The following is a 14,406-nucleotide window of genomic DNA, read 5'->3' on the forward strand; positions in this document are numbered from 1 at the left end:
TGAGAATCTGATTCACAGCTCCGTAGAAAACAGTAACAGCTGTTCCGTGTGCTACCTGCTTGCGTGCGATTAAACCATCTTGGTAGTTTAAACATGTCTGATATTCAATGTCTGTTTCAGTGTCTCTCTAAAAAAAAACTCCACGTGTCTAATAAGTGCTGAAATTGTTTGGAGGGCCAATGTGGCCATGTCGTCTTTCCTTTGGTTGCCAGGTGGTCCAACTGGCCGGACCCTCCAACAGGTGAACTTTGACCTCTGGAGGAGTCCATCTTTGAGGCCTGGCTACTACATCCATGTGGGCTGACAGGGTCTGGCTCCTTGTCCTGTCACTACCCGATCAGAAATGTCTGCTGTTACCCAAGAGTCCCCTCGTCTGCACACGAGCAGCTTACCTTTGATGGTCAGGTGTTGACATCTTAAAAGCTGACTGTCGGCTATTGAGCAGAGAGCTAGTACAACAGATCATGGGAATAATTTACCTTTTAGTGTTGCTACACACCTATGCTATCCACCAGCTAGCTTCTAAGCTAATGTCAATCTTCTGTGTTGGCCTGCAAAAGTAGATGCTGATATTACATGGTAGATTAGATGGGGCGGGGATGTGCCATCTCTAGTCATAAGGAAGGCGTTAACTAGCCTAGCCTGTTTAGCATTCGTCAGGTTAATTAGCTGTTCGCTGACCAACGCACAAACATAAACTCTTTGAGAAAAGGAGGTCTGCATGAGGGGATGTGAATATATTGAACAATTGGAACACGTTTTCTGTACAGGAACTGAGCAGAAATTGTTTAGTTAGAAAGTAAATTAAGTTTTGTCTGTACAACGAAAGAAATTATGCCAGCTAGTAAAAATAAAGTAACACGAGCCTGCTAGCTTACATATTTAACATTTGCTCCTGCAGGACAACACTAGCTTTGAGCTAATCCAGTTTATTTTAGCTTGTTAGCTGGGAGGCCATACTGAATTTGAGGGTTATCAAAAATGGCTAATGTGAGATGGACAACACCAATCATCTCTAGACAGGCGACTCGGCCGCTCCTGTTTCTTCTGTCTGACTAAATGTGATGTTTTTTTCATCTGTAGCTTCTCTTGTGACAGCAATATTTTGGTTAGACCGCTACAGCTGGTCGTGTGCAGTCAAGCAAACTCAGATTTAATTCATTTCAGCAGTGACAGAAGTTCTAGATCAGGTGACCCTTGTCCTCTTAACACCAAACGTCTGTCCTCTGTCTCACACATTGTCAAAGCAGAAAGTGTCCAAGAAAAAACAACAAGGAAAAAACATGCTTGATATAAAAATATCTGAGAAGACTGTCGGAGATCTCTGAGTGGGTCAGAGCGCCCCCCGGTGGTGCGGTGCTGTGCAGTGCAGCAGCTGTATTGCGTCTTGATGAGAGGTAACTGAGCTGTGTAGCTTATCTGAGGTTTCCTGCAGCAAGTTCCTTCAGTCAACCGGCCGACAGACGTCGTTCTCGTCTAGCACATCAATTCTACTCGATTTACCGCCAAATTTTTCAACCAGTGTGATCGGAGTTTGTCAAATAGGTGTTTACTTGCTCAACACATCAATACTCGTGTGCGCCTTGAGCTTGTGACCACAGCTCCTCCGCTCCAGCTACGGGCGTCAACCGCCAGGAAAGTTTCAGAGACTGAAGATGGCTGAGCAGTAGTGATAGCCTCTTTACCCCAAGACAGACCTGGTGCTGGTTCTGGTTCTTGTCTGGCCCTTAAGATCCGGTTGTTTTTTGAGCACTAGCCTCACAGCTACATCTCAGCTTCCAATCAATAATGGGGGATTTAACAGTTCTCTCACAAGTTTTGCTTCTGGTTTTACCAGCAACCCAGACTGGTCCTGGACCTCAGACTGGCTCACCAGAAACAGAGCTTGTCTTCAGAAAATGTATCATAACTCCCAGATAAGAGATTGACACACCCAATAAGAGCAAACTTTATAAAACGTTATGTGCAATTTTTGATTTTTTTCCTCTTTTAATTTTCAATACATTAAATATATAAAACTTAGCACACAAAGTGAGGACATTTGTGTTGGGGAGATCATCTCTTTGTTGTAACGGTGCTTCATGGCAATCAAGCTGACATCGTTGGAAAGCCTGCATGTTTCCCTTTTAAATGGAGCCGCTTTTGTCGGGAACAGGCGTTTGTGCGATGGGCAGCAGAGCTGAGGATGTGGGTTGTGGACGTTAAACATTTGCCTCATCCTCTCTGCCAGTGCCAAACAGCTGATTTTGCCACTGATTCTTGTCAAAGTGACCAACACAGCCACTGGTTGGAGAAGGAGATGCCGTCCCACAGCGGTGTGTGACCAGGCTGGCGACCAGCGTGAGGAGGAGGGGCCAGTGTAGCTGTGTGTGGTTCTTCAACCACTACTGCGTCTCCTGTTTGTGAAATGGATAAATTGTTAAATGCCAACATGTCTTGTTTCTTCAGACTTCAATCATCCAATCCACCAAACACCAAACAAAAGTTAATGGCAAAATCAGCTGTTTGGCACTGGCAGAGAGGATGAGGCAAATGTTTAACGTCCACAACCCACATCCTCAGCTCTGCTGCCCATCGCACAAACGCCTGTTCCCTACAAAAGCGGCTCCATTTAAAAGGGAAACATGCAGGCTTTCCAACGATGTCAGCTTGATTGCCATGAAGCACCGTTACAACAAAGAGATGATCTCCCCAACACAAATGTCCTCACTTTGTGTGCCATGTCTAAGTATGGTGACCAAGAGGAGTATTTTAGTGGTTCAAGAATATAGTGGGCAGAGCGCCGACAGCGCTGAAGTATTTTGGTTTTTATGTGCTAGTGAAAAAAAATAAAAAGTTAATTCATCCTGAAACAGTTAAAAGAGATAAAATGTTCATCACCAAGGAAATGGAACTCATTCCTCTGTGCATCCATAGAAGCAAAGGTAAAATTCTTCTGTTCTCTGGGAAGTTACGCTGACAGAGAACATCGTTTTCAAAGCTATGGTCTAACTGACACGTTAGCAAATGTAGCGATATTGACATTTGTGTATGGATGACTAGCCACATAGACGAGTTGATATCCAACACAGTTTAAGCTTTCAGTTTGTTCCTGTTAAAAATGCTGTTTCTGTAGTGCTTCAGTCGAGATTGGCCATAGTTGCATTGTGGTTCCCTGACTACAACTTTGCATTCTGGGATATTAATGCGAGGGCTGAGTCCAGCGTTTGCTGACATCGTCTCCAGAAACGGAACACAACTGTGTTTCAAATGATGACTTCAGACATCCTGAAGCTCTGTCCGTGAACCCGTTGGTGTGTATTTTAACGCTGATTGTAATGATTTACAGTTGGAACATCGCTCGATGTCACTGATGTCAAAAATTGTGCACAAGACGTTCTTTGAATGTTTTTCTGAAGGAAGCTAAGCGTTCGTTGTCATGCCAAATGAATTTACCTGCCAGTGATGCTCTCACAGACATATGATACAGAATATAGAGAAGGAATATTGGTGTCATGACATGTTTGACCAGCAGGGACCGCTGCGACTGCACTGTTACAACTGTCAGGTCAGTTGCCAGTGGTGGCGGTTCTCGCTCGACTTAGCAGCAGCAACCTGAGTTACTGTTTGATTGACTTCACTTCCTATGATGAGTTCTTTTTAAGAACCTCAACCGATAAACTGGGTATTTATTCGCCATTATCTGCATCAGCCTCTGCCAGTAGGAGTTGCCCTGGTCACCAACCCCCACTGCATCTTCATGTTGATTTCATTTCCTAAACGTTCAGTAACTCCGACCACACTGGAACTTTAACAGTCGTATTTTTCACATTTGAATGTTTTTGTGCAACTACATTTTTTAGCGCCAGTGTGGCGTGAGGAGCATGCAGGACAGTTACCAGCCCACTGCTCCGATTGTCTCAAGGCAAACTTTAACTGGCACTGAGTAGTTTGGCAAAGTCCCACGAGAAACGATGGTTGTGAAGCCGCGCTGTGAACCTGCAAATATAAAAGTAGAACTCTGTAACTTAAAGTCAGCGGAGGCGTTGTGTGGTTATGAGGTTGTTGGAGTGTGTGGAGTTTCTTCGTTTAGCTTAATCTGTTTGGTTCATTAGTGAAGGTAGATGCGTTTTAAAGCAGAAAAATCTCAGTTCAGTTGGAGGCCTTCAGCCTCCTGTTGGCTTCCTCTGCAACAGGAACCAACCTGCCCTCCACCATCAACCCCCTTGGGCTCAGTCAGGGCCTGTAGTGGAGACAGAGGCCTGGGGCGCCTCACCGTACTGGCCTCCACTATTACCGCCACCCCCGCCCTCAGGTTCTTCCTGGCTTGGGGACGCCTCATCACTCGGGCCACCCCTGGAGGTGATGGAGGCAGTTGTGGTCTCTGGCGAGGCGCTGTGCGCTTCCTGCGGTGCACAGCCGGGGTGGTTCTTACGGAAATGCTGGTTGAGGATGGCCTGGAAGGGGAAACTCTTGCCGCAGACATGGCAGTGGAAGGGCTTGTTACCCGTGTGCTTGCGGATGTGGTACTCCAGCTGGTCTTTACGTGTATACTTCTTCCCACAGATGCGGCAGACAAATGGCGTGATGCCCATGTGCAGACGCATGTGGCGGTCCAGGCTGCCTTTCTGGTTGAAGGACTTGCAGCAGTAGATGCAAGTAAGCCGAGGGTTGTAGCGGAACCAGCGGTCCCCAACCTGCTCCCTCAGGTAGTCCTCGTAGCCACCCATGTCAAATGCCGCATGCTCCTCCCCCTGACAACCAGAAAAAATGTAAGAACAGCAGAGAAACATGTTCTTGTCACCAACAAAGCTGCAACCAGTCTCATCAGCTGAGATACCGAGAGACTCTGGATGGAGTCTTGTAGGAGGTTTTAGAGGTCCTGTTGGTACTTTGGGAGGGGTTCTAGAAACCACTGAGTCTTGGGTGATTCTAGATGCTGTCGAGAGGTGAGTGACAAGAGTGGTGTGGTACTCTCTGAGGTGGGTTGAGTGTCCGAGTAGTCTTTGAGGAGGGCTAGGTGTTCAAGGGATTTCTGAGGGGGTTGAGTTTTTTAGTGTTGACTGAGCAGGGCTGGGGGGTTCTAGGAGTCTCTCAGGAGAGATGTGTGTTCTAGAGGTCTGTGAGGAGGGTTGGGGGTTATAGACAACTCTGAGATGGGCTGGAGGTTCTTGGGGTCTCTGAAGAGGGTTGGGGGTTCTACTGTTCTCTGATGTGGGTTGGGGGTTCTGTAAATTAGTTGTGGAAAGTAATTTTAGTGGTTCTGATTCAGAGTCCAGTATATTCACAAGTATCAAGTTACACACATTTTACTTTTGACCATGTTCTTCTCATGTAATTTGTACTGCTGAAGGAACAACAACCGTCAGTCGCCATCCATTAGCATAGCACTACGCATGGAGCCATTTCAACGCTCCAGAATTTACCAACGTGTTTGTTCAGGTAGTCAATCGACTCTTCATCAGGATTTGAGCAACTCATGGACCAAGGCCAGCTGTTCACAATCCACCCGTGTTTTTGGCATGTGGTCAAAGTATGTTGTACCTGGGAGCTCGGCTGTCGCAGCTCATCCACCCTACTGGGAGATTCGCTCTTGGCACGCTGGCGTTCGGCCAGGACCACCACGCTGCCAGTTGGACTGAACCTGGAACACAGACAAGGAGATGTTACTGTTATCATGGGGACCTCACTGATTTTCATTCATTTATATGCATCCCATAAACCGCCTGCCACGACTGCCTGACTTCTGACCCCAAATGTGGCCTTAGTCACAGGGTCACAAAGACCCAACCCTCCAAAAAGTATGTCGGACCCACAGGCTTGTACACCCCACCTTCAAGTGTCTACATGTCAATTATGATGTCACAAAGGGACGTGGCTCCCCGTATCTTACCTGTCTGTCTCACTGAAGCTGCTGGACGGCTGGACACTGCGAACACCTACCGCTCCCACAGGCCCCGTCACCAGTGTGCTGCGTCCTGACGTGTCAATCATGACAGTGGTTCCCTCCTCAGTTGGGCCGCCCTCCTCCTGGTGCTGTCCTGCTCCAATCCACTGCTCCATCCTCTCCGTCTTGATCCTGACTCCATCCACACTGCCACCCTCTTCTGCGCTGCCAGTCCGCTCCGCCTCACTGCTCGTCTCCACGTACCACTGCCCAGCCCGATTGATGCGGAGGATTGGTTCTTTACCTGTTCTGCTGGTGGGGACCACAGGTCCCTCAAGCCCGCTGTGTTCTACAGTCGGTGTGGGGCTGAGCGGCTCCTCAGCGGGGCTGACAGCCTCGCACACCTCCAAGCCTCCCCGCGCGCCAAGAAGCCGCAAGCTGGCATGATGGCCACCTCCTCTCACCACGGCCTCAAGGGTCCGAGTGCTCCGAGAGCCCCGCGCAGCCTCCTCTTCTGTGGGCTCATCGTCCAGGTCAGCCAGGCTGATCTTCAGGTGGATGCCCTCCAGGATCTGCGTGCAGCGGTCGATGATGTGCTGCATCTGTAAGAAGCTGGCGGCCGTCAAGTAGCTGATGATGTCAGCAAGCTGCAGACAGAGGCGGCCCGTGTAGCAGAAGGACAGCAGCTGCTCAAACACAGACGGGTTGCGGATAACTGTCAACGAAACAGTGCTCATCTGGCTCAGTGACATGTGGTCCCGGAAGTATGGCGAGCTGGCAGCGAGGACTACCTTGTGGGCACGGAAGCTCTGGCCTTGCACATTGACCACAATGTCACATAGGCGGCCTTGAACACGGAGCTGGTTGAGGTGCGATAGAACAGAGTTACTGAAGTCTGGAATGTCCAGCTGGATGCTGCCGGAGCGCTCCATGACGCAGCCTGTGGCAACACAATAACAACAGGATCAGGGTTGGATGGACAACAGTCAGACCAGGACCAGGATCAGATTAGGGACAGGGTCAGATGAGGGTCACGATCAGGACCAGACCGGGGCTACGGTTGGACCAGGACTGGGGTCAGACCACGTCCACTTCTGAAGATGTCTAATGTTCCAACAGAACTTAACCGCTGACGTAAAAAAAAAAAACCACATGTAGTGACATCACTCCCAGTAGGTGTGGCCAAACAGTTGAGGCTGACCAAACTTTATTTGAAGGTTCATCAGTGGGATGACGGTTGGTGTTGAGTGAGCACTGACTGCACCAATGAGGGGCCGTCCTACACGTACAAAAACGACATAACTTTGTATTCACTTGAGCACAGCAGGTCAGGTCCGTTTTCTTATTCAACACCTGGAGGCTCCGCCTCAAACACGCCTGACTGTCACGCGCTACTATCACACTACAACCTCGTCACACATGATGAGATACAGCAGGTAAATTAAGTATTCAATGTCATGATTTTTCTAAAGGTGCTACTGAAATGAAATTTTGGCCAGATGTTGGTAACCCCTGCAACCCACACGTGCAAAGAAGTCAAACCTCAGATGTCCGTTAGTGTAGTGAAGAGGAGCGACGCAGGGACGAAGCACTCAACACACTGCAGTTCACGTCACCCTTTGTACAAAAGCCTTTGTTGGTAATCGGAGCTCCCAGACGCCTCCTCTCAGGAGAAACCCACTGCCTGCATTGCTCAGGTGGGATTTTGGTTCTTCCACACTGACAGTCTCCCAGTCTTCAAGGTTCCGTGGGCCTCTTCTAGGAACTCTGATCTTTAGTTCTTTCCATAGATTTTCTGCTGGATCAAGTCAGCTGACTGGTGGGTCGGTCTAGCAGCTTCTTTTTTTATTTCTCAGAAGCCAAGTGAGAGTCTCCTGGCTGTGTTTGGGATCATCGTCTTGGTGAAACCTCCACCCTCCTGGTAGACGGCAGCACATTGGATCAAGAACGTCTCGGTGCGTCTCTCATGCATCCGTCCTTCAGTTAAATCCAGTTTGCCAGTGCCGTATGCTGTAGAACAGCCCCCCACCAGGAGCTCCCACCGCCACACCCCCCTGTTAGTGGTGTTTCTGGGGTGATGTGCAGTGCCCTTTGACCTCCTAACCTGTGTGTTCTGGCCTCTATTTACGGTCTCTAGACTCTCCCAGTATTTCTTGTCTAAGTGTTGTGCAGGAAACTTTCAGAGAGCTTCAACATGTTGGTTCCTCAGCGATGGCGTCTTGGGTGGCGAGCACTCATCCAGGCTGTCGAGTGCGTGACTTCTTGTTTCTTTGGAACGACTGGACCTGCTCGTTCCAGGTCTTTCTGAAGCTCTCCACCGCGGTCCTTGGCTCCTGGACAGCTCCTCTGAGGATGCTTAACTCCTCTGTCAGGGATCTGGTGAGGATCTGGTGAGGAGCTGCTGGTCGCGGTCGGTTTATGGTGAAATGGTGTCGTTTCCATGGTGCGGCTCACTGGAACATTCAGGGGTTCAGGAATCCTTCTGGATCATCAGTACATGTTGCAACAGTAAAGTTGTGAAGGTCTTGAGCTCTGTGCTTCCTCCCGTCATGAGGCGTTTCCTGTGTGACACCTTGGCGATGAGTCACTGTTCATAGGCCGTCAGTCGGAGCTGAACCAGCTGACATTGACGTGAGGGCGGGGCTGCTTTCTAATGACTGACAGGTTTCAGCTGCTGTCTGGGCCCTTTTGCTCCTCCCTTTCTTCACCTGGTCAACAATTCTTCCCTGTCTCGTTCATTTCATTACACACAACTCAACTTATGGACATCTAAGGTGTGATTTCTCTGCATGTGTGGGTTGCATGGGTTGTTGTCAGTAGCACCTTTGAAAAATGTTTTCAGAAAAAAATGGGGACGTGCTCAATACTTATTTTACCCACTGAATGACAGGGAGGAAAACTCCGAAAAATGTCAATTTTCAGTCAGAAAAGTACCGGAGGGGAATGTGAGCCGTCTGGTAATGATCACAAGGATCCACCGAGTCACCCACGATAGATGAGCCGCAGCGCCACCAAACACAGACAGCAAGCACGCCATCGGCTGCAGCGTTAGAGCAGCTGAGCTGGAGCAGGTGAGCACTGATGCTGCTGTGCTGCCTCTCACCTGTGCAGGCAGGATTCTCAGGACACGACGCGTTTGTCCTTTGACCTTAAAGTCACCAGTTCAGATCTGTGGTCTGATTGCTGAGTTTCTGTAGAGTCAACACTTAATTATTATAGTTGACTACTGGTGTTGAATGTGACCAGCAGCGCCAGGCTGGTGCGGGACCCAGTAGGCACCAGGACGTAGTTCAGGTTTTTGGTGCAAACACTTGATATCAATTTATTTGTATTGATGTAGTTGTTGAATGACTCCAGGACTAAGACTCTGCTGTGGTTGATGTTTAGCTATGTAGAACAAATGTCTTAAAACATCCCATGATCGCGTTGTCATACATTCTAAATCTCCAGGTTAAAGGTGTTCACGCTAGCAGGTTACAGGTGTTCACGCTAGCAGGTTACAGGTGTTCACGCTAGCAGGTTACAGGTGTTCACGCTAGCAGGTTACAGGTGTTCACGCTAGCAGGTTACAGGTGTTCACGCTAGCAGGTTACAGGTGTTCACGCTAGCAGGTTACAGGTGTTCACGCTAGCAGGTTACTGGTGTTCACGCTAGCAGGTTACAGGTGTTCACGCTAGCAGGTTACAGGTGTTCACGCTAGCAGGTTACTGGTGTTCACGCTAGCAGGTTACAGGTGTTCACGCTAGCAGGTTACTGGAGTTCACGCTAGCAGGTTACAGGTGTTCACGCTAGCAGGTTACTGGTGTTCACGCTAGCAGGTTACAGGTGTTCACGCTAGCAGGTTACAGGTGTTCACGCTAGCAGGTTACAGGTGTTCACGCTAGCAGGTTACAGGTGTTCACGCTAGCAGGTTACTGGTGTTCACGCTAGCAGGTTACTGGAGTTCACGCTAGCAGGTTACTGGTGTTCACGCTAGCAGGTTACAGGTGTTCACGCTAGCAGGTTACTGGTGTTCACGCTAGCAGGTTACAGGTGTTCACGCTAGCAGGGTACAGGTGTTCACGCTAGCAGCTTACTGGTGTTCACGCTAGCAGGTTACTGGTGTTCACGCTAGCAGGTTACAGGTGTTCACGCTAGCAGGTTACAGGTGTTCACGCTAGCAGGTTACAGGTGTTCACGCTAGCAGGTTACTGGTGTTCACGCTAGCAGGTTACTGGAGTTCACGCTAGCAGGTTACTGGTGTTCACGCTAGCAGGTTACTGGTGTTCACGCTAGCAGGTTACAGGTGTTCACGCTAGCAGGGTACAGGTGTTCACGCTAGCAGCTTACTGGTGTCCACGCTAGCAGCTTACTGGTGTCCACGCTAGCAGGTTACAGGTGTCCACGCTAGCAGGTTACTGGTGTTCACGCTAGCAGGTTACTGGTGTTCACGCTAGCAGGTTACAGGTGTTCACGCTAGCAGGTTACAGGTGTTCACGCTAGCAGGTTACAGGTGTTCACGCTAGCAGCTTACAGGTGTTCACGCTAGCAGGTTACTGGTGTTCACGCTAGCAGCTTACTGGTGTTCACGCTAGCAGCTTACTGGTGTCCACGCTAGCAGGTTACAGGTGTCCACGCAAGCAGGTTACTGGTGTCCACGCAAGCAGGTTACTGGTGTTCACGCTAGCAGGTTACAGGTGTTCACGCTGGCAGGTTACTGGTGTTCACGCTAGCAGCTTACTGGTGTCCACGCTAGCAGGTTACAGGTGTCCACGCAAGCAGGTTACTGGTGTCCACGCAAGCAGGTTACTGGTGTTCACGCTAGCAGGTTACAGGTGTTCACGCTAGCAGGTTACTGGTGTTCACGCTAGCAGGTTACAGGTGTTCACGCTAGCAGGTTACTGGTGTTCACGCTAGCAGGTTACTGGTGTTCACGCTAGCAGGGTACAGGTGTTCACGCTAGCAGGTTACTGGTGTTCACGTTAGCAGGTTACAGGTGTTCACGCTAGCAGGTTACTGGTGTTCACGCTAGCAGGTTACAGGTGTTCACGCTAGCAGGTTACTGGTGTTCACGCTAGCAGGTTACTGGTGTTCACGCTAGCAGGTTACTGGTGTTCACGCTAGCAGGTTACTGGTGTTCACGCTAGCAGGTTACTGGTGTTCACGCTAGCAGGTTACTGGTGTTCACGCTAGCAGGTTACAGGTGTTCACGCTAGCAGGTTACAGGTGTTCACGCTAGCAGGTTACTGGTGTTCACGCTAGCAGGGTACAGGTGTTCACGCTAGCAGGTTACAGGTGTTCACGCTAGCAGGTTACAGGTGTTCACGCTAGCAGGTTACTGGTGTTCACGCTAGCAGGTTACAGGTGTTCACGCTAGCAGGTTACTGGTGTTCACGCTAGCAGGTTACAGGTGTTCACGCTAGCAGGTTACAGGTGTTCACGCTAGCAGGTTACAGGTGTTCACGCTAGCAGGTTACAGGTGTTCACGCTAGCAGCTTACTGGTGTTCACGCTAGCAGGTTACAGGTGTTCACGCTAGCAGGTTACTGGTGTTCACGCTAGCAGGTTACTGGTGTTCACGCTAGCAGGTTACTGGTGTTCACGCTAGCAGGTTACAGGTGTTCACGCTAGCAGGTTACTGGTGTTCACGCTAGCAGGGTACAGGTGTTCACGCTAGCAGGTTACAGGTGTTCACGCTAGCAGGTTACAGGTGTTCACGCTAGCAGGTTAGTGGTGTTCACGCTAGCAGGTTACAGGTGTTCACGCTAGCAGGTTACTGGTGTTCACGCTAGCAGGTTACAGGTGTTCACGCTAGCAGGTTACTGGTGTTCACGCTAGCAGGTTACTGGTGTTCGTTCAGGTGAACTGTCACAGATCAGAACTTAATTACGTCATCGGTCACCTGATCTGACTTTGACGCCACACACTGTTTACCCGGTCCAACCTGGTGAAACCAGCACGTTTCATGAAAATTTAACTATCCTGAATCAAAGCATCATGTGCAGCTGGACCCAGCGCCAGAAAAGCTCTGACAGGTTGGAACCCGACCATGTCCAGATCAGAACCAAGCCAGGTCAGTCTCTGCTCTCGAGGGACCAAGTGAAGCTCCAGTGTAAAGTCGGTTTCGGCCTCACCTGAAGGGGGACAGTAGCTATCAAGTGATTCGGGGTGCAGTGCTGACGAGGCTTCAGACCAGCAGCTCGGCTCGGCCCGGCTCGGCTCGGCCCGGCAGGCTGCAGCTCCACCCGCCTCTCCTCCAGCCTCCGGAGCTCCGGCGGCGCTCGTGTCTGCTTCAAGGCCGCAGAGGAGACGCGAGGCTCGGCCTCCGGTCTGCCAGCAATCGCTCTGCCGCCATTCCGCGGGACGTTACTCGGTGTAGCGTCGGTTCAGCGCTCTCATCTTCCTTTTTCACGCCAGACGGGCCGAAGCTGCAGGAAGGAAGGAAGGAGGGAAGGAAAAAAAGCGTGGGGCTCGCTGGGAAGTGAAGTTCCTGAGGCTGAGGCGATTTGGCATCACGGACGTCTGAAAGACTTTCTTTCCCGGCATGCATCTGGGAGGAGCGGGGTCATCCTGGCTCTTGGACTTGGGCTGAATAAAGTTGTGCGTCTCCATCCTATCGGAATCGGAACCGCTGATCCATTTCCCAATTAACTCGTAAAACAACTCAAACATTACAATAAACCAAGTCAACTTGAAGTTCACCTGAAGTCATCTTCCAAAATAACCTCCCTCCCTCAGGTGTCACTTGGAACGTTGCTCTGGAGGTTTTGACACGTGTAAAAGTTCTGACCCATCTAAGGAAGTGTCTCTTCTATTGTCTGTGACTCGTGACTTGGATCCATTTTGAGTCTGGACATCAGATGAGGCTGCTTCTGGTTCTGTACTGGTCCAGGACTGAAGGTGACCCAGTCTGAAGATGTAAGTCAAACATCTCTTCTCTTAAAACCATTAAAAAAACAACAATTCTGATGTCATGTAGTTTTAGTCAAGTCGCTTTTATTTGTGTTGTTCCAAATCACAACGAAGTTCTCTCATGACAGGTGGTGGTTGAGGAGGTGTCGGACCATCAAGTCCTTCTATGAATGCACACACAACCTGGGACGGAGCAGAGGGGTGGAGGACGGGAGGGTCATGTCTTCTCCCAAATATAAAACAGCTTCTCATATTCTGTCATTTGAGTGAAGTCGCGTTGCTGGTTTCAAGTTTCTGCCAGATTCCAAAGACGACTCGGCGCCTCGTTGTGCTGGTGTCCCTTTGTTCACTTCCTGTTCTGACTGAAACTAACAGAACGTTGATCCGGCTACCGAGCAGGGCGACGACGAGTGGCTGATCAGCTGGTTTGGCTGTCAGTCCAAGCAGAAGTGCATGTGTGAATATGTTGCATCAGTGTCCTGCAGTGAGACTCTACAGATGTGTTGTCATACACCTCTGCGGTTCTCCTAAACTCAAGTACGGTTCCACTAAACTGGATCAGTAACTGGTGCACTCATGAACACGGGAGACACTATAATGGAACTTTTCCAGGTCCAGTTTTCTCATCTTCCTCTCCACTGTGACGCTGCCATCGGGGGCTGCAGGTCCCTGACAGGTTGGGAGTCCAGTAAACACCTTGAGACCAGATGGTGCTGACAGCGGTGCCGACAGTGCCCGGGTCCCGTTTTGACCAACACCACGTCACTGACTGCTTATCCACGATGGACTCAATAAGTGCACACTGACACAACACCTCAGGCCGTCTGCAGTCCTGCGACCGTCTCGCCTCCTGCTGATGTGCCTTCGCCCGCCGCAGTCAGAGAACTTGGACTGATGGTGCTGACGGGACATCACACGTCTTTGATATTCAGAACATTTTCCCGCTGATCTTCGTCCAGCAGCTCCTTGGAAGACACTGCAAGATAAACAGCCAGAGAGAAACACTTGTGCTCTGAGGTAGAGGCCAGCGACCCCACGTCCCCCGGTGACCATGTCCAAGTGTCCTTGAGCAAGATACTGAACCCTAATTGCTCCTGATGGCCCTGAGACGGACTGGTGACCCGTCCAGGGTGAACCCTGGATCCACCCCCCACCCCCCAACAACCCTCCAGATAAGCTGTGTAGAGAATGGATGGACGGATGCTGGTAGGTGTTTGTTTGTTTTGAGGGGTGAATGTCCTGACATGCACTGGGAGGCTCCTGAGGACGTCCTGGGGGGCCACAGATGACATAACAAGCAACTCTGGAGGTGTCCCTGCTCCCAGAGGGGTCCCTGGAGTTGCCCAGAAAGGAGAAAGTGATACAACTGCTGCTCCTGTTCCCTGTTATTTTTCATTTGTCAGGTGAAGGACACACACACACATTTTGCAGGATAAGTGGTAGAAAATGGGTGGGTGGGTTTCAAGAAGCATAGAAACAACAGCTACAGTTCCTGCCCCCTCCTGAGGGAGGTGCTGGTTTGGTTTGAGTCAATCTGCTCGTGGTGACATGTTCTGAGCAAGAGCAGCAGGGGGCAGCAAACACTCACCAGACCAGTCAAGGACCTCAGCTCACCTCCAAACCCTCAGCTGAACCAGAACCCTCTCACGC

At 50.2% G+C, this 14,406-nt stretch overlaps 1 protein-coding gene across 2 annotated transcripts; it reads right to left on the reverse strand.

The window, feature by feature from the left end:
- Positions 1 to 2,668: 2,668 nt before the first annotated feature.
- Positions 2,669 to 12,326, reverse strand: zbtb37 (zinc finger and BTB domain containing 37). Of its 2 annotated transcripts, XM_086223771.1 has the most exons (5): positions 11,979 to 12,326; positions 6,658 to 6,806; positions 5,873 to 6,552; positions 5,524 to 5,623; positions 2,669 to 4,733 (listed from the first exon to the last, which is right to left on the reverse strand). In XM_086223771.1, the coding sequence occupies exons 2-5, from the start codon at positions 6,796 to 6,798 to the stop codon at positions 4,212 to 4,214; spliced, it is 1,443 nt and encodes a 480-aa protein (XP_086079897.1). In that variant the 5' UTR covers positions 6,799 to 6,806; positions 11,979 to 12,326; the 3' UTR covers positions 2,669 to 4,211. The 2 variants fall into 2 exon arrangements, with proteins under 2 accessions (XP_086079897.1, XP_086079896.1); XM_086223770.1 differs by having other exon boundaries at positions 5,873 to 6,806.
- Between the last annotated feature and the right edge of the window lie 2,080 nt (positions 12,327 to 14,406).

The sequence above is a fragment of the Aulostomus chinensis genome, chromosome 14, assembly GCF_037954235.1.
Source record: "Aulostomus chinensis isolate RoL2024-O1b breed Wild chromosome 14, RoL_Achi_v1.0, whole genome shotgun sequence".
In the NCBI taxonomy this organism is placed as follows: domain Eukaryota; kingdom Metazoa; phylum Chordata; class Actinopteri; order Syngnathiformes; family Aulostomidae; genus Aulostomus; species Aulostomus chinensis.